General features: G+C 30.9%; 2 protein-coding genes and 1 long non-coding RNA gene across 4 annotated transcripts; 2 read left to right on the forward strand and 1 right to left on the reverse strand.

Moving 5' to 3' along the window:
• Positions 1-1,029: 1,029 nt before the first annotated feature.
• On the forward strand, positions 1,030-3,051 carry LOC126686124 (cytochrome P450 CYP749A22-like). The gene is made up of 5 exons (XM_050380156.2): positions 1,030-1,378; positions 1,451-1,674; positions 1,748-1,980; positions 2,057-2,435; positions 2,505-3,051. Exons 1-5 carry the CDS (start codon positions 1,045-1,047, stop codon positions 2,931-2,933), a joined length of 1,599 nt encoding a protein of 532 aa, XP_050236113.1. The 5' UTR covers positions 1,030-1,044; the 3' UTR covers positions 2,934-3,051.
• A 2,135-nt stretch (positions 3,052-5,186) lies between these two features.
• LOC126686322 (uncharacterized) lies at positions 5,187-8,025 on the forward strand. Of its 2 annotated transcripts, XR_007643907.2 has the most exons (3): positions 5,203-5,378; positions 6,938-7,023; positions 7,756-8,025. It is a non-coding gene; the product is annotated as an uncharacterized LOC126686322 (long non-coding RNA). The 2 variants fall into 2 exon arrangements; XR_008790915.1 differs by lacking the exon at positions 6,938-7,023 and having other exon boundaries at positions 5,187-5,378.
• Positions 8,026-17,523: 9,498 nt separating this feature from the next.
• Positions 17,524-19,458, reverse strand: LOC126686344 (uncharacterized). Its single transcript, XM_050380382.2, has 3 exons — positions 18,646-19,458; positions 18,356-18,532; positions 17,524-18,277 (listed from the first exon to the last, which is right to left on the reverse strand). The coding sequence occupies exons 1-3, from the start codon at positions 19,456-19,458 to the stop codon at positions 17,690-17,692; spliced, it is 1,578 nt and encodes a 525-aa protein (XP_050236339.1). The 3' UTR covers positions 17,524-17,689.
• Between the last annotated feature and the right edge of the window lie 86 nt (positions 19,459-19,544).

A 19,544-nucleotide genomic window follows, 5' to 3' on the forward strand; every position in this document is an offset into this window, starting at 1 on the left:
AGCTTAGGTAATATTTTAGAATACATTGCGTGATCAGTGATTTTTCTACTAGCTAATGAGTAAGCTTTTAAGAAAGCGAAGTGCATAGACAAACAAATTCATGCTTAGATCAGCTGGATAGCTGCTACAACTCTTTAACTAGTTGATCACACTGTGACATTATCAACTAAAATAGTTTTGTATAAAAATAGACAAGTAGAAAAGTCAAATTTTACTTGTAAGAACTAGGGCAGAGTTAAAACTTTCTTAAGTTTTGCTATATAACAATCCCAATCACTCACTTAACTCTTAGGTCTAAATAATTAACTCACATTAATTTGGTAGTCGAGCATTAAACTATGTAAATCAGTCTATATTTTCGATAGGAATGTGATATAACTTCCCCTTAAACACGACGTTGTAAATGGCCTCAAGATCAAACCGGATCTGGGTTTTTGGTTCGTTGACGCTCCCTTATCCTCCAGATCCGGCTTTAAGAAATAGCACCCAGATCGGCTCTAATATCACCTAAAATATTCTGAATCCAACAGACCCAATTAATTTGCAAGTTCATACTGCTAAACTAAAATAGTTAATTTGATAGTTGAGTCTTAAACTGTATAAACCAATCTACCAATCCCTACATTTTCAATGTGGTGTCCTTAAATACAATGTTGCAAATGTCCTCAAACTCTAACTGTACTCTTAGTTTTGTGTTTTATTGGCACTCTCTTATCCTCCAGATCTTGCTCCACACGGACCACGGTAGCACGAGGTCGGCTCTGATATCACCTATGATATTCCTTACCCAATTGGCCCAATTACTTTGAAGTCTAAACTACTTCATTAAACTAGTAAATTTAAATGAATTTAGTAGTTACGTACTAAACTATATAAACCAATCTATCCATCCCCACATTACCGATGTCGATGTTACATGGTTAAGGCCAGCATTTTTAGAAGGGTCAGTTTCTTGATTACGTAGCACACGTTTGTTTGTGAAAAATGTTATTATGGCTGATAAATGCCATGTGCCACTACAGCCAAAGATTCTAAATACATATTATGGTAACAACATTCCTCTATAATATACTGTATCATTCAGTTGGAAATTATGTAGTTGATATGGGAAATCTCTTAGCTTACCTTTTTTGTTGTCTCTGCTTATGTTTCCTTGTAAATCTCATCAAGTTTATGAACAGAGTATTATGGAACCCGATTCGCACCCAATCTTCCATGAGAGCACAAGGGATAAAAGGGCCTTCTTACAGATTCCTGCATGGAAATACCAGAGAAATTACAGACATGAGAAACAGAATCATGAATGGTCCAATGGATTTAGCGCATGAAATGCTCCCGAGAATTCAGCCTCACATTTATTCTTGGATTAAGCTATATGGTATTCTTCGTTGTATATAATTTCTTCTTTCTGTCCTAACTGATTGTCTAAAATTTTTATAAATTTTTGTAGGGGGAAATTTTCTAAACTGGTATGGTCCTAAAGCTCAACTTGTCATTACGGAACCTGAGCTAGTTCTAGAAGTGCTGAACAATAAGGAAGGAGCATATGAAAAGAAACAAATCCAGAATTATGCAGACAAGTTCTTAGGCGGTGGACTTTTATCATCCCGAGGTGAAAAATGGTTGAAGATGCGTAAACTGGCCAATCAGGCCTTCCATGGAGAGAACTTGAAAGTAAGCTCTTGCTTTATAGTTGAAGTTTTCCATGAATTTCCTAAAATTGAGCCCAGAGATTAATTTTTTTTAGGGTATGATACCGGCGATGGTTGCAAGTGCAGAGGCTATGCTGGAGAGATGGAGAACGAATGAAGTAAAGGAAATTGAGATGTACCAAGAATTCAAAGTTTTAACTTCAGAGATAATTTCCCGGACAGCTTTCGGAAGCAGTTATCTGGAGGGGAAGAACATATTTGATATGCTTGCAAGAATGGGTAGCATAGTCTCTAGAAATAATTATAAAGTTGGAATTCCTGTGTCTAAGTAAGTTTGTTTCTGTACTATAGTTCAAGAATACTTTCAGCAACTTGAAAAAGAGTAACAGTTTCTGTTTTATCAGGAACTTGCTGAAAACTCGGGATGATTCCGAATCAGAGGAACTTGAGAGAGGCATACGGGAATCTGTTTTAAAGATGATCAGGAAAAGAGAAGAGGAGCTGCTAAAGGGTAACAAGGATGCTTACGGGATTGATTTTTTCGGAGTACTTCTAAAGGCTTATCATGATGATGACAGAACAAAGAAAATATCAGTAGACGACATTATCGACGAGTGTAAGAGCTTTTACGTTGCTGGCCATGAAACAACATCAAGCTCCCTCTCCTGGATTGTTCTGTTTCTAGCAATCAATCCAACCTGGCAGGAAAGAGCTAGGGAAGAGGTACTTCAATTATTTGGCAAAAGGAATCCCAGTCCAGACGGTATCCGAAGATTGGACACTGTAAGCAAACCAAACCATCTAACTCAATTTCAATTCAGAAAAACATCTAATTCTTCTTTAAATGTGTAGATGAGCATGATTATCAATGAGTCCTTACGGCTATATCCTCCTGCTTTCAATATCGTAAGGGAAGTTGAAAAGGAAGTTAGACTGGGGAAGCTAATCTTACCAGAAAAGATGTCGGTCTGTCTTCCAATTCTTGCAGTTCACAACAACCCGCATGTATGGGGAGAAGATGTTCACTTATTTAAACCCGAAAGATTTGCAGATGGGGTAGCAAAAGCAACTAAAAATGGCATTGCAGCCTTTCTTCCATTTGGTGGAGGGCCACGAAGATGCATTGGCTTGAATTTTGCAACTAGCGAAATGAAGATCGTACTGTCCATGATTCTGCAGCACTACAGGTTTACTCTGTCACCTAAGTATGTCCATTCACCCGTCCACATTCTCACCATAGCCCCGCAATATGGACTTCAAATCATGCTTCAACCACTGTAAAATTACAATTTGAAGCCTGTGAAAGGACTTAATGCAACATTAATTAATGTAAAGCAGTTTGATACAATAAAGTTAAAAGTATAAGAGGTCAATAAAAAACCGAAACATTAAATCCTAACCATGTGCTTTGCCATATATACAACAAATTTTGAGCAACATTAAATGTAGACGCGATTGCTTAAAGAATTTTCAACCACTAAGAGCAAAAATATGGTATATTAACCTTTTGTTAGCAGTCAATGACATGAAGCAGAAAAGAACTTCGGATTCAATCTGTTGACGGGTCAGTTCTTGATGTTCTGTCAGGATGAAATTCGCCACCAATATTTTGACAACTTGGCCAATCTGACTAAGTGGCAGAGCTGAATGTTTGTGCAGTGAGCTTTTCATCTTTGTCCATGGGATGACTACGCGAATCTTCATTGGGAACACTAGTTCTGTAATCAGAGTCTAAGTCAGGTTTCAGTTCAGACTCTGGAAAATAAGGTTCCCTATGCGGAAAATGATTACTCGTTTGATGACATTGTTTACTGCCCTCTTCATTAATCGATGATGAAGCAGTAAATTCAAAAGAATTCCAATTTTGAAAATCTATACACACTTCATCAGCAATGCCTATTATATCATGAATTGGAAACATTTTTCAGACATCGGATCACACTTAAACCTTTACAATTCGGGCGAAAAGCCTCAGGAACATTGATTATAATAACATCATCAAACATTAAAATTTATCACTATCAAGATCATTAATAATAACATTGTTTTTGTAACGAGGATTCACTCTCCTGATCTGAAACCCAGAATTAATACTGTTGAACCCCGAAATGTGGACCGCCCCCAGGCCTACATACCTGACAAATCCAGGATATAATAACCAACAACCCAGCTCCAACTACTCCATTTTTTGAAGAAAAGGGCGGGGTTTAAACTCGCAACCATGACACACAAATGGCAAATTACTAAAGAAATCATATAGATACATTTCAAAGAAAATTCTTTGTTGCACTTAACAATAATTAGAAACCCTAGCTTGCTAACATGTAAATTAATACTAATTAAAAGAACATATATTTGAGAACTTACAATTCAATAAGGTTTTAGCGCTTAAAAATTGAGAAGATATGAGCTGAGAAAATAATTTTTTTTCGTTTCTTTAAACGCATTTGTATGGTTTCGAAAATTAAAATTGAAGATTTCTGGCGGCAACAACATGATTTTTTTAGGTGAAATTTGATTGAAACAAGCACTGGTAAAAGAAACTGAAAACAGGACACGTAACAGTATTTTCTAAGGTAGTTTTAGTGACGAAAAAGGTCTCACACAAAGAGGACTCATTGAGAACTTGAGAACGGCAACGTTTTAGTTTTTAAAATAGTTGAATAATTAAAAATTATTTATATGAATATAAATAATTAAAAAATGTTCTATCCATCCTAATAGAGTTGTTTACTTTTCAATAATTTAGAAAATACAATTAATATTTCAATTTTTTATAAATATTTCTCTACTTTTTATATTACTAGTGTCGCTCTACGTGTTTCACACGTGGCTCGTGGTGTGACTCGTCAAATTATCAAATAAAATTTAAAATAATAGTTGATTTGAAATAGTTTATCTTATTAAATATACTTAAAATGACGGTTTTTAATTATTTTAAAAATTTAAATTGGTACACAAATTTTATATTATAGATAATTTTAATAGAGAATATAAAGTAAAAATTAAAATAGTAGTTCATTGAAATAGTTTATTTTATTTAGAATTTTACACAATAAAAAATAATTAAAATAGTAACCATTAAATAGTCAAAATAATCTATATTAATTAGTACTTTATACAATTATCTCAATGTAATAACCCGTAAAAAAATTAAGGAGTTAGATTGCGCCACGAAGCCTAAATTAATAAATTATGCCAAGTAGGCCGGAAATGAGATTCAAGTCAAGAAGTATGATGAGAATAAATGAATTGAATTGGTCGAGAAATAATAATTTAATTTGAAAATTATTATTTCGCTAGAAGCGGTTATTAGCGGGACTAATTAATAATTAAGGATAATTTAAAATAAAAAAAAAAATAAGAATTTAGTCCCAAGCTAATAAATTATATGACATCGTCTATAAAATAGTATTAAAAAGTGATCGTGAAAATTTCATTGAACTCCGAAGTCGTACTAAAATTGGACGCGACGTTAGCTACGGAATTGGACTAAATTGTAAAGAAAAGTGTTGAGTTAAATTGGTACTTTAACCCACTAATTATTCAATCATAAAACCCACTAGAATCATCTCCTTCATTCCATGAGATAGGCAAAGAAGACACCAAACTCCATTTTTCTTATGCTATGGCCGAACCCCATCAATCTCCCTCACACACTCACAATTCTTCACCCAAACACCAAAGTTTTAGAGGCAAATCATTCTAATTTCAAAGGAGATCAAGGTATGGTAGTATAATTGCTGAATTAATGGTTATATTTTATGATTTAAGCTTAGGAAATTTCAAGGTTTTTGGTTAAGATTATGATTTTTGATGTGGTGTGTTGTGGGTGAGATTGAGAGTTGTTTTAAATGAGTTTTTGAGTAAACTAATGGATGAATTGAGGGCTGACCTTAACGGCATGACGAAAAGGGTCTACGGTGGCCGGAATTCGCTCCGGTGAGCAGCAATTGCTGCTCACCAAGAGCAGCAAATTCTGCTCTCAAGAGCAGAATTCTGCTTCGGCAGAATTCTGCCGAGAGAGCAGAGTTCGGCTCTGCTCTTATGAGCAGAGCTGAACAGCCCTTTGAGGGCTGCCATCGCAGCCCTCGGTCGTCGAGAAAGATGTGAACTCGACGTTAACCCGGCCCCCGTTTGAATGGTTTAAAACTTGAAGTAAAAACATAAGTTTGACGATCGTTTAAAGAGTTGTTAGCGATGGTTTTTCTATTAAAAATAATTGGTTTCGAAAGTTAAAGTGAGTAAATTTAAATAAAGTGGATTGGCGGGGTCGTAACGCATTGATTATTGAAGTTAAAAGTAATATTAAACTTCGTTAGAACGGGTTAAAAGTTGATTGAATACGTTTTGAATTAGTCAAAACTGTTTTGAATTAAAGGTTAAAATGTGAATTAGGAGTCAACTTTGAGAGCGGATTGCGGGCTAACGAAGTGTCGGAACGAGTCGGTTTTAGTGTCATTTTGTTCGTTACGGAACAGAGAATGGAAGTATGAGAGAGCTGTTGCCACAACAGTGGCCAGACAACAGAAAATGTGGCTGTAAACAGCAGCCCATGGGGCTGTTCTGCTGTCGATAAAACAGCCCGGGGAAGCAACTTCGGGGCTAGTTTCCGACATCTTCGGGTTTGATTTTGATTCTGAGGTCTAAATGAAAGTTGTAGAGGACAGAGTGGACTATTGGAATGTCAAATTTGTTTTGAAATATGACCAGTTTACTTGCTCTGTTTCTCAGCCTGAAACAGCTGCCATAGTAAACTGTTTTGTAGACCAAAACTGCCAATTTTAAGGAACAGACTTCAGGACCAATTTTCGACATCTTAGGACGATAATTTCAGTTTAGAATCTAAACGGAAGTTGTAGACGAGGTTACAAACTATAAGGATGTCAAGTTTGTTTGGGAGTCGGGCCGTTTTAAATAAATGTTTTAATAGCTCAAAGTTAGCTAGTTAACTAGTTTTGGGAAAACTAGTTTTAATTAACGAAATGTAAAGTCGTTAATTAATTGGGTTATAAATTGACGTTTTGAGCTAATATCAATTATAAATTATGGAAAGGTGACTTATTAAATTAATTATCGATTTATCTCGATAATTAATTTAATTTAGCTAAATTAGATAGCTAATAAATAACATTTGGACTAATGTTATTTATTAAATGGAATTATAATTTTAAAACGTTATCAATTTATTCCGAGGAAAAATAAATTGATTTATTCGCTAAGTCTTCTATATCTAGAACACATAGGATCCATTTTAATTACGATTTATTATCGTATTTATATAGACTCGACGAGGCGATTATCAAGGGGACGCGAAACGTTAAGATCGCGACATCGCTTTGCTAGGGCCGAAGTCTTTGAATAGCAATTTGTGAGTTTGCTATTTACTTTCGTATATTATCATTATAAGTTGTTATTTGTGTGGTAATCTATTAATTGCATTGCATATATATTATTACTTGGGTACTTCATGTGAATACTTTGCTCATGATATGGCTTGGATACACTATTCGACGTATTGTTGTTATTTGTAAATTGTGATGTTTGCTTTAATGATCCGAGGAAACGAGCTACCTATTGGGCGTCAATAGGCTGTGTGATCACCAGTGTTCGGGTCAGTTATAGAATTAGTGTCGATAGATGTTTGTATTTGAAAATGTTTGATATGAGCTCAATATACGCTAATCATGTTTGGGTATCGGAAAGGAGGATTATAATTTTTGTTAGATACGTGAGTAACTCGGTTGAACTATCTCGGGACCCGTATCTAGTGAGTAACTCGGTTGAACTATCTCGGGACTCACACCTTGGGGTTAAGAAGTGACATGATGTAACTCGGTTGAACTATCTCGGGACTATGTCACGTGGTAACGAGTAACTCGGTTGAACTATCTCGGGACCGTACCACTTGGATTAAAATGATTTGATATAATATTAATGGATACAATATGAGTAGGATACAGATAGGAAATAGTATGAATTTAAGATTAGGGTTTCATCGGATCAAATATTGTTGTTTGTTTTAATATATGTTTATGCAATTTATATTTATAATATCTTAAGTAAATGCGAACTCACTCAGCGTTGTCTGACCCCCCAATAGTGTTATGTTTCAGGTGTATAGTATCAGATGTAACGGACTTCTATCCTTGTTCCAGAAGTCCGCGAGTACAGAAAGAAGGAACCAATCAGTAGTGCTGCAGTAGTCGAGTCCTAGAGTGTAATTATGTTTTGTCAAACGGTTTTAAATATTTTGTTTATACTCTGATATGTATAAAGGCTTTATACTGCGCTTTTAAACCGTTTACATATATGTGAGAAACAGGGCATTGCTTGATATGAGATATCGCTTTGTAAGACCCTGATTTCTAAAGATCGTCTTGTATCGTTTAAAGAAGTTTTATAAAAATGTTTTGAGAATGTTTCGCGAAAAATTTATAGTGATTTTTAGGCTTGCTACGGGTTTCGGAGCTACCACTCCCATTCCCTAGCGCCGGTCGCGGCCCTCAATTTTGGGTCGTGACACTCAACATACTAGTTTATTTTGGTTAGTACTCTAACTTATCTTAACATAGTAGTTTATTTTAATTATTACTTTTATTTTAATGATTATCTTAATAGTTTTTAATTAATAATTAAATTTTATAAGTGAAAAGGACATAAATGTAAATATGCTTGTGCCCCCCCCCAACCATCTGTGCTTTTATATATAGTACTAGCGTTTCGCCACGTGCTACGCACGTGAGCGACATTCACATGACCCGTTGTGTATATTAAAAGTTAATTAAATTATTAAATAGTTTAGTTTTTAATGAAGTAATGTAAGTAAAATAATTAATTCGCCACGTGCTACACACGTGAGCGACATTTATATGACCCGTTATATATATTATAATAATTATTTATTAAATGAATTATTTATTTTTTATTTCATTGAAATTTTAATAATATTTTTTGCCACGTGCATGACCCGTTAAATACATATATTAAATATTAATTAATTTACTAAATATTTAAATTTTAGTTTCTCATAAAAAAATTAATGATATTGGATTTATAGTACATGAATGATATTTATATGATAAAATTTTAATTTTTTTCATCGTTATATTATATGACCCGTTATTATTATTTAATAAGTATATGACTACATGCTACAGTTATTTTTAATAATAGTTTTTAATTAGATTATATTTAGTTCTTCTATTAACATTAACACCTAATTAGTGAAAAATTTGCTGTCAATTGCTAATTTAAAGTGATAATTTTGTAATTTTTGTAAAAATAAACTTTCATATGTACTCTATTACTTGAATATTAGAATAATATTTCAATTTTATTATGCTATTATTATTTGATATTAAATTACGTAAATTTTGGATGACTTTTATTTTTATTATGCTATAATTATTTGATATTATTAAATGGGAGTGTTAATTTTGGATGACTTTTTCTGTTATGGCTTGTTCATTATTAATTTAGTAAATTAAAGGAATGTTAGTAAGTAGAGTTAAGAGTGGCTAAACGGCACGCAACCATAAAAATTGATCTGCTGGTCTTGGTTAAAAAAATTTATGAACTAATAGCTAACTCTAGAAAAGAAAACAACGGAAAGTTAGTCCATTAGCATAATATTTAATGCCTTTTTTCATGATGAAGAATCTATTTACAACTTAATTATTATTAACTTTATTATTTCTTTAATAATTATTACTTTTAATGTCCTTATACTATATAAACTCTTTGAATATAAACTCTTTGAATCATTATTAGTGCATGTTTGTTTTAGTGTTTCATGTTAAACGAAATACTAATTCTTTTTTTATATTATAATATATATTTAAATTAATTTTTTATTAGTCTTAATTTTAATTATCAATTATATCCTGAATGAAGTCTATTTCCGTAATTTTGTCTCCCCCCCTTCCCATATATAAGATAGTTATTACTAGTTTTTCGCCACGTGCTACGCACGAGAGCGATATTTATATGACCCGTTATATGTATTATATACTAATTTTATATATATTGTTTATATTATTTAGAAATATATGACAACAACTATAATATATGTTTTTGTTAGTATTTGAAATTGCTGAACTAACAATTTAAAACATTACAAAAATTTGTTGGATCAAATATTCTCGATTTTCTTTTTCGCCATTAAATCTAACTTTAAACTATTAAATTATAGCCTTATAAAATAGTTAAATTTCATAAAAATCTTATTAGTTGTTATTTTTACTATTAGCGTTAAAATCCTATAATCCTACATATGTTTGATCCTTTTTTTTGTTATTGAATGCTAATTAATTATGAAAGTAACAAATTGAATAAAATCTATACTAATTACGTACAATTATAGACTCTATTTTTTTTTTCAAATATGGCTAAATAATATAAATTTGATCTTAATAAACAAACATCTTACATCTTTTTTTTTCCCTTAAATATGCGGAAAACAAATTATAATCATGAAATTGAAATGATAAAATGAAAATTAACAGAAATTTACAAAATTAGAATCATATAATCCTCCAATTCCAATTGTTAAGAACACTACGTATTTAACATTGATAAAAAAGAAGTTTCACATGGATTCTAATGTTAGGATAAACCATAAATTACTAACCTTCTATAAGCACAATGAGTATCCAATTCAAAATAATTACATTCAATGCAACTACTGGAAAAAAAAAATCAAATCAGCGATTATAATGGAAAAAAATTCGTAAAAGCTTTATATTTGTCAAATAAATTGCTCCATATATAGCATTTATCGTACTATAAATTACTAATCTACAATAAGCATAATGAGTTTTCAATTCAAAGTAATTACATTTAATGCAACTCCTGGAAATAAAAGAAACCAAATCAGCGATGACAATGAAAAGAAGAAACCGTAAAATTGTTATATTTATCAAATAAATTGCTCCATATATATAACATTTATGGTAGTTCCCTGAAAAAAAATGATAGAGTTATATTAAAACAAATAAAAATATTTGGTGTCATTATTAAAATTATGAATTAAAAAAATGGACATGCTTTAATATAGATTGTCGAACTGAGCCGAATAAATATGGAGCATTTTTTTTTATCACACTATAGCAGTAGATGGCCACTTTTAATTAGAGTATATGTAATAAACTTCTTTAACTATACGATTTTTATTAGGTGTTGGTCTCTTTATTTGTAATCTTCATACAAAACTAATATTTATAATGTATACATTTTTATATTATTTGTATTAACGAAGATTACTTTAGTAGTTTCACTATTTTAATAAATAATTATTTTATTTGATGCATATTTGTAAAATTAGACTTCTACTTAGATATAAATTTTCATAATTCATATTATCAAAAACAAATTGTCATAATTCATAATTAACATTCTTATTTAATTTCTGTTCAACTTATTAGAATTAGATCTATACTTAACTTCGTAAATTTTTTAATTATTGAAATCTATTATCGTAATTTTGCCTGTCCCCCCCCCCCCCCCCCCCCCCCCCCACCTTTCCCACGTGCTACGCACGTGAGCGACATTTATATGACCGGTCGTATTTATTGAATATTAATAAAATTAGTGAATATAATAATTTAGTTTTTGATAAATTATTACAAGTTATTTTTTATTTAATTTAAAATTAGAGCGCGTGAGTTATAATTCTATGACTCGTTAATATATTAAATACGATAAATCTCCTTTGTTGTATTGAAATTGAATACTTAATTATGTTATTTTTATTTGTTTTTATTAATTTGTTGTGTCATCGGAGAAATTATCCCTGGCATCCTATTAGCTTGACATTTTTTTATATCAATTCTACCCTTAATATGGTTCTAATAATATTATTAGACATTACGTGACTACTGTTAAGTTTATAATGTGAGAACTTTTTTTCTAGATTTTATATTTCAATTAAACTTCAGTTACACTTGAATCTTGCATATTTAAACTTCTATTAACTTTATATTTTTAATATCAAAATCCAACAATTTACAACCTAGGACTCCTATTATTTTTAACATTAGACTTCTAACTAATATTAATTTCTTACACTTTTATATCTACTAGTTTCGCATTACGTGCTACGCACGTGACTCGTAATGTGACTCGTCGATTTATATGTTAATTAAATTTATTATAAATATATCAATGTATTTTTATTTATAATATTTTAAATTAGTTAGAAATTTTATTATAAATAAACATAATGCTTAGAAGTTGATAAACTTGTATATAGATAAAAGTTTTTAGCCTAATTTTTAATATTATTGTAATGTTAAAAACAATATCAAATTATATTGAAATAAATTTTAAACTTATAAAATATTTTAAATTTAATTAATACACTTGCATATCTAAGTCAAATAAGACATGCATTATTAGACCTTTCTTGTTAATTTCATTCATTAAGTTTGTTGTTTTCAAACTTTGTTGAATTGTAATATATAATCTAATTATTTAATTAAGTTAATTTTTAAAATTGTTAAACTTTTTTTACAATGCTTATAATGATAGTATAAGAAAAGAAATATAGGACCTGGAATGAGTTGGGATGGATGGAGAAAGTTGATAATTTATGGCATATATATATATATATATATATATATAGTTTTGTTATAAGTTAATAATTATATACGCACGCGTCAAACAATTTCATAGCTAAATCATACAACAATTTATAGTTAATCAAACAACTGGTTTATTATTAAATAGAGTACTCTATATAAAATAGAATTACTACTTATGTTTAACTCTTAATGATAACAAAATTTACTATTTTAATGGAGTAATGTTATGAGTATCAATTATTAACGAACAATTAAAGTTAAAAAAAATAAGATTTAAATCCAAATTTAATATATTTGCATATAGTTGCTTCATATTAAACCTTATAGTGTTTATGTATACTTGAAATAATGGACAATACAATTGTAAATGCAAAACTTATTTTGTTATATTTGGAAATTCACAATGTACTGTTACTAATAAAAAATGTTGCATGGAAGCATGTTTTTTTGTCTTTATCTGTTTTGTGTATATCCCTAATTATACAGGCAATCCCTATCTATTTTTGTATTCAATCTAAAATTTTATTGTTTATGTATACTTGAACTGTATATATCAAATACAAATATTTTTATAGTTTACAATTTTTAAAATAATATTTAGATCATTGGTTGCAAAATTTTATTGTAGTTAGTCATCCAAAAGTGTAAACATTTTTTGGACAATCCAGTTATTAAATAACACATTCCAATTTCAAAGGGGCGGAACAAAAACAAATTAGCAAAATCAAAATCTAAAATTGTGGCATATGAGTTTGAAGACTATAGAAACTTTAAAAGCATACTTTTTTAAAGACTATAAATCTTACATTAAGTTATCATTATCAATCAGTAAAAGTTATAAGAAATTAAAAATACTGGTTCACAATAGCAGTTTGATTGTTTTTAATTGTGCTAAGCTGGATTGACTTGGGGTGCTACATTGATACGTGGTAACATGTAAGTGATTAAGCCAACTCTACTCACAAACTACTTAAAGTTAATTTTAAATCAATTTGATAGAATTCATCGAGTTTATATCAAATTCAAATAATTGTCGAATCAAATTTGAATATTAAGATAATTAGTTTGATAGATTCTCAAGTCTATTCAGATAGAAAAATAAGTAAAGATTGCCACAATTTTAGGGAATAATCGGAAAATATATTACTATTCCTTATTAAAATCAAATTCAGATAAAAAAATAAGTTAAGATTACCACAATTTTAGGGAATAATTAGAAAATATAGTACGATTCCTTGTTAAAATTAAATTCACTATTTCTCTATATTAGCAGTATTTTATATTTATTAATTAAGAAAAGACTATAAAACCTGTTATTAAAATAAATTTAAAATGACCTTTCGGTAAATTTGCTTGCCCTCCCCCATTCGTGCTTTTATATACTAGCGTGACGCCACGTGCTACGCATGTGAGCGATACTAATATGACCCGTTATATATATAGTTATATTAAATATTAACTAAATTATTGAATAATAATAATAATTTAGTTTTTATAGATAGCATTTGGCCACATGTTGCGTACGTGAGCGAAATTTATATAACCCGTTTTATATACTAATGTTAATTAAACTATTAAATACGATTTTTTTGTTTAATTGAATTTTATAAATTTTTTTATTTAAAATAAGAAATATAGCACATGAGTAATATTTATATGACCCGTTATATATATATTGCATAATTCTTTATCGTATTAACACAATATTATAATTATTAAAATAGTCAATTTGATGAATTTTATTGTTTACAATATTATTGTTGCTGTAATAGAAAATTTATGAATGGCTTTATAATCTATTGTGTTTGATTATTAATTAGTAAAGTGGTATTTATTAATACAATAAGTATGTGTTTTATAAATTATTATATTAAACCAACAGTAGTTTACTTTAAGTTAAAGGCCAAACGTTGTAAAAAGGCCAAACCGTTCGCAAAAGTTTCACAAAAGTCCCGACCTTTTAATTTTATCGATTTTGGCCAAAAATTGATTATTTGGTTTCACAAAAGTCCCGACCTTTTAATTTTGTCGATTTTGGCCAAAAATGAATTATTTGGTTTCACAAAAGTTCCGACCTTTCAATATATGTGCATGCCACGTAGGAGACACGTATGCAAAATTGAAAACAAATTGAGAGTTGGCCACAATTGAAACCAAATAATCTGTTTTTGGCCAAAATCGATAAAATTAAAAAATCAGGACTTTTGTGAAATTTTTATAAAACTAGTTTCGCATTACGTGCTATGCACGTGGCTCGTAATGTAACTCATCAATGAACATATTAGTAAATTTATTATAATTATATCAATTTTTTATTTATAATTAATAGTAAAAGTAAATATAATATATTCGGTTATTAACTTTTTTTCCATACTGAATTTATTCTTCTTTTGGTTTTATAATAACCATAATTAAATAATTAATTTAATTTAATTAATAATATCTTTAAAAATATAAGATAGAAATTTAAATAATAATATATTGACAAATATAGTATTTTGATTTTGTAGTTCAATCAAACTAAAAGATAGGTATTCCTACTAATTTGGAGACAATTTAGTTATTTTTTACATATTAAAAATTAAATTGGAGATAATTTAGCTATCTATTTTAATTAGGAGTTTAATTACAATAGTGATTAATTAAATAATTAATTAGTTAATGACTATAAAACCTTTATTTAGCTGTAAACTGAAAAGGATTATTCAGTAAATTTGCTTGTCCCCCCCATCCGTACTTTTATATATAGTATAGATATTTGGCCTTTTTATGACATTTGGCCTAACTTAAACTTTTATAGTTTGAATATAAAATTGATTACCGAAATAGTTGTTAAATTCGGCATTTTTTTGGGCTTTGCTCTTATCTCATTGTGGTATCACAATGATTTCTATCTCATACTATAAAAGATGGTTTAGTAATACTCTATACCAAGTTAAGCTTTTATCTAAATGTATAAATATTATTAAAATCAAACTCTTATACGTTAAATTAATTTTACTTCTACAAAAAAGAAAAATCAATCCTAGATCAATTATAATTCTATTGATAATTAATTTCTATTTCTATATTGAAATTAGTTTTTTTAAGAACTAAACTTGTTAATTTTATTATTTATTTAATAATTTTACCCTTAATGAAATCCATTATCGTAATTTTACCTGTCCCCCCCCCCCTCTTTCCCACATATAAGATAGTTATGGATAGATAGATATAATATATATATAGATAGAAGACTAATATTGTAGTTACGTGCTACGCACGTGAGCAATATTAATATGATCCGTTATATTAGTTAAATTATAAATATAATATCAATTTTTAATAAATTATTATATATTATTTTATTGGTGCTACGCACGTGAGCGGTATTCATATGACCCGTTATTTATAAATTTTAATGCAGAGTAATATTATACATATAATTAATTACTTTAGTTAACTAAAAATTAAAAAAAAATTATATAAAATAATAATAAAAAAGACGCTAAATTTTAACTTTTTATTTCCTTATTAGATGAGGCAGGTATGTAAAGGGCTAATATGAATCCAAGCCCTAGTTATTATGCCGCATGGTTCGTAGTTATATATTGGATTGTGGATTTGTTTTTAATTTGTATTAATTACTGAAGGTAAAAAGCTAAAATTTTAGATGTAATGTAGATTAGAATTAGATTTGTAGTTAAATTAGAATTACTCAATTATATCTTTATTTATCTAATTTCATTTAAATTAAACTCTTATTAGTTTAATATTTTTTAATACAAATTTAACCCTAATGAAATCTATTATCGTAATTTTGTCTGTCCCCCCCTTCCCTTCCCACATATAAGATAGTTATAGATAGATAGATATAATATAGTCAATGATTTTCATTTTCTCAAATATTTCAAACGATAAAAATATTAGTTCATAAGGTTATTTTTATGCAAAAGTATGTTTGTTTTAAATAAAGACAATAGAAAAAAATAACAAAATTGCTAAAAAATAGCTTCTATTTTCACAAAATATCATGTGACTATGAAAAATTTAAGAACAAAGGATCACTTTCACCCCTCAACTTGTGTCAAAATATCAAAAAAGTCCAAAGCTGGGAAATAGGATCACTTATACCCTGAACTTGCGTATTTCGGCTCAAAAGCCCCCCTGCCCAGTCTCTGTTTGGCGTTTGAGATACACTCGTGGTTTTGACAAACCACCAAACCAAAACCACTTGATTTCATTAATAATAAACCCCCAAATTGAATGAAATCCCTAATTTTACATTCTTTCCAATTCAATTCTGAAAATACATAAACCCTAAATTGACATCTTCTACCCCAATTTCACCCCTGCTACAATTTATCTCGCAAAATCCTTAACCCTAACATGTCCAGTGGTTCAAATTCGCATGGTTCCTCTGCTAGATCCAGCAGACAGTATCGCCCTCGACAGAGGCGTGGTAGCAGACCTGTTTACAATTACGAGGGAGGAACTCATTACTGTAAATGTGCGTTTTCTGTCAAAGCTCCGATTTGGGTGTCATGGACGAGGGGAACTCCAGGAAGACGATTTTATGGGTGTAGGAAAGGTGCGATTGGCTGTTGATTCTTTGATTGGTATGATGAAGAACTCTTTACGAGTCGATCGAAGGAAGTCATTAATGAACTGTTAGATGAGATTGATGAAATTGTAATGGGTCATGGGAATTTCAACTACCTTGAAGATAGGGAAGACCAGAGATCTGCAGAAATGAGAAACTCATATGAATTCATGGTCAAATTGGCTAGAGAGGAGGGGCAAAAATATAAGAACAGGTTCTGGTGTGTTGCTGCTGGCTTTGTGTTAGTGTTGATGGTTTTAATTCTTGTAATTGTTGTAATTGCAGCTGTTTGATGAATAGAAATGATTGTAAGTGCTATCAGATGAATGAAAATTTTTCCCTTTCTCAAGCAACTGTTCTAGTTATTTTTTTTGAATTTGAATGTGTGTTGATGCAAAAATGGCTGTTTCAAACACAATTGAATTTAATGAAATTTGAAAAATTTGGATCAAAACCCATGAACTTAACTTTATGGTATCAATTTCCCCCCCAAACTACTAATTAATGGATCACAAAACACCTCCAACTTGTATTAAAAGTATCAATTAGCCCCTTATAAAACACTGAAACACACAACTTAATTCCAAAACTACACATTGTAAACAACCTGTTATGAAATGAAAATATATGCAAACAACCTACTTTGAAGTAAAATGATATGATGAATAGATAGCATAAACACATTGTTTTTACATGATCAGATTACTTATATGTGCACACAAAAACACAATACTATTACATTCGCAAAATAACCTACCCATGAGGTAACAAAATATGTCCTCCATTCACACCACATTGTGCATATACGGGGCAGAATGTGCATACAACATTTGCAAAAAACACACCATATTAAAACAAAAACATCCCTATGATTATGGTTTCCAATTTGGTTTAGGAGTTGGCTGCTTGAAAGGTGTATTCACCCTCTTCTTTGGCTTTTGCTTCTGGGGTGGCTGTTGAGGTCCCATGTTGGTCATCCTCCTTTGCATTCTATGCACTTCTGACTGACCACCTTCCATCGTTGACTGGCTATCTTGTGATAGTTGAGATCCCACAGAAGTTGATTGCTGCAAATTATTGAAAGGATTTGGTGCATTGACTGAGTTGGAATCAGTTTGGGATAGTGATTGCCCAGATACTGTTCTTGTGAAAGCTTGTGGACCCACACTACAGAATGTAGGGGCTAGTTGTCTAGAGAAGGTAGTAAAGTCTGGATTAGGAGCTGACTCAGTGTTCTGCCTTCTTTGTTGCATCTGGCTAATCCTCCTCTGAACCTCAGTTTCTAATTGATTGGTTGAGACGCTTTCATTTCCATTCCACTGAGGTCCAGTAGCTCTAAATCTACCATAAAATGGCCTCCCCTCAAACTGCGCAGTGCTTGCTTTATGTTGTATTTTTCTTTGCACTTCTTCTGGTATTGGATTGTGTGATGTAGCCATCCTGTCCCCAAGCTCACCAGACTGCAAGCAAACAACATAAAATGAAACTACTGGAGTAAAGCAAACAAACAAATATATACATAAACTTCAAAACCTTACATTAAATGAAACTTCTCTAATAACGTTATCACGACATAGTCCTGCTCCAACATTATTTGTCGGGTGTTTCTTTCCTTTTCCTTTTCCTATGTTCTTATTGGCCATAGGTGGTGCTTGCCTCTCTTGTTGTGGTACGTGAGTGCCAATATGAATCCCAGATCCAGTATGTATTGGAACCTGTCAAAAAGCAATATAGGATCAAAAAACCCTTAAACTATACAAAATAGTATCAAAAAAACCCCTTAACTATCTAAAATAGTATCAAAAACACCCCTGAACTATACACTGACCTGGTTCACTGATGTTGGTTCTTGCTCTTCATCATCCACCACCATAGTCTTACCCTTCTCCATGGGAGGAACATGTATGCCTTTCTTCTTCTTACTACAGCCCCTGACATTATGACCTTTGCTATGGCAGTAGCTGCATGACATAACAAAGCCTGCCTTTGACAGCTTGCCTGAAGGCTTGGGTTCTTCTCTGTCTCTTCTCCTAGCTATCTTTGGTCTTCCAGCAGATTTCAACACTTGAGGTGGAATAAGAGGTTCTCTTCCAGTTCTTGGCCACATTTGTTTACCTTTTAGTGGCTGCATCACAAAACTATAGCTAGCCAAATATGTTTCCTTGGAGTAGCAGGGGTGAATGCCTGTTAACAAATCTTTGTCCTTATGATTCAAGGCACATATGGCATATGGACATGGAATTCCAGTCAAATTCCATGCCCTACAAGTACAGCTCCTAGAACTCATATGAACTGTATGCCTATTCTCACCCTCTGATACCTCATAAGCATCTTCCCCATTGTACTCTACATGGCACTTGCATGCCCTATTCAGATTCTTTTCTAACAATGTAATACTACTAGGACTGACATGTGTGAACCATTTCACACACTCCATTCTTTTTCTATAAATCCTATTCATGGCATCTTTCCTAACCCACTCCAACAATGACAGTATATGCATTTTCCTAGCTTCCAATAGATCTCCATTAAAGGACTCGCACATATTATTATCCACTGCATCACATTTCGAATGGTATGCCAAAAAAGGCCTTGCACCATGTGTGTGGTGGATAAGTAAGGAGGTGTTCAACATAGCCATTACCTAGAGCATCCATTTTTTCCAGCTGGTCATGGAAGTACTCTTCAAATGTGCTCCTGGCACACATCTAAAATTGTTTCCTGAAA

This window comes from Mercurialis annua, linkage group LG6, assembly GCF_937616625.2.
Source record: "Mercurialis annua linkage group LG6, ddMerAnnu1.2, whole genome shotgun sequence".
NCBI classification, from domain to species: domain Eukaryota; kingdom Viridiplantae; phylum Streptophyta; class Magnoliopsida; order Malpighiales; family Euphorbiaceae; genus Mercurialis; species Mercurialis annua.

Coding starts and splice junctions, on each gene's coding strand:
- LOC126686124 (XM_050380156.2), top strand. CDS start 1,045: ATGGTAACAACATTCCTCTATAATATACTGTATCATTCAGTTGGAAAT. Junction 1,675..1,747: donor TCCATGGAGAGAACTTGAAA/GTAAGCTCTTGC, acceptor AATTTTTTTTAG/GGTATGATACCGGCGATGGT. Junction 1,981..2,056: donor GTTGGAATTCCTGTGTCTAA/GTAAGTTTGTTT, acceptor CTGTTTTATCAG/GAACTTGCTGAAAACTCGGG.
- LOC126686344 (XM_050380382.2), bottom strand. CDS start 19,458: ATGGCTATGTTGAACACCTCCTTACTTATCCACCACACACATGGTGCA. Junction 18,533..18,645: donor AACCAACATCAGTGAACCAG/GTCAGTGTATAG, acceptor GCTTTTTGACAG/GTTCCAATACATACTGGATC. Junction 18,278..18,355: donor TTAGAGAAGTTTCATTTAAT/GTAAGGTTTTGA, acceptor GTTTGCTTGCAG/TCTGGTGAGCTTGGGGACAG.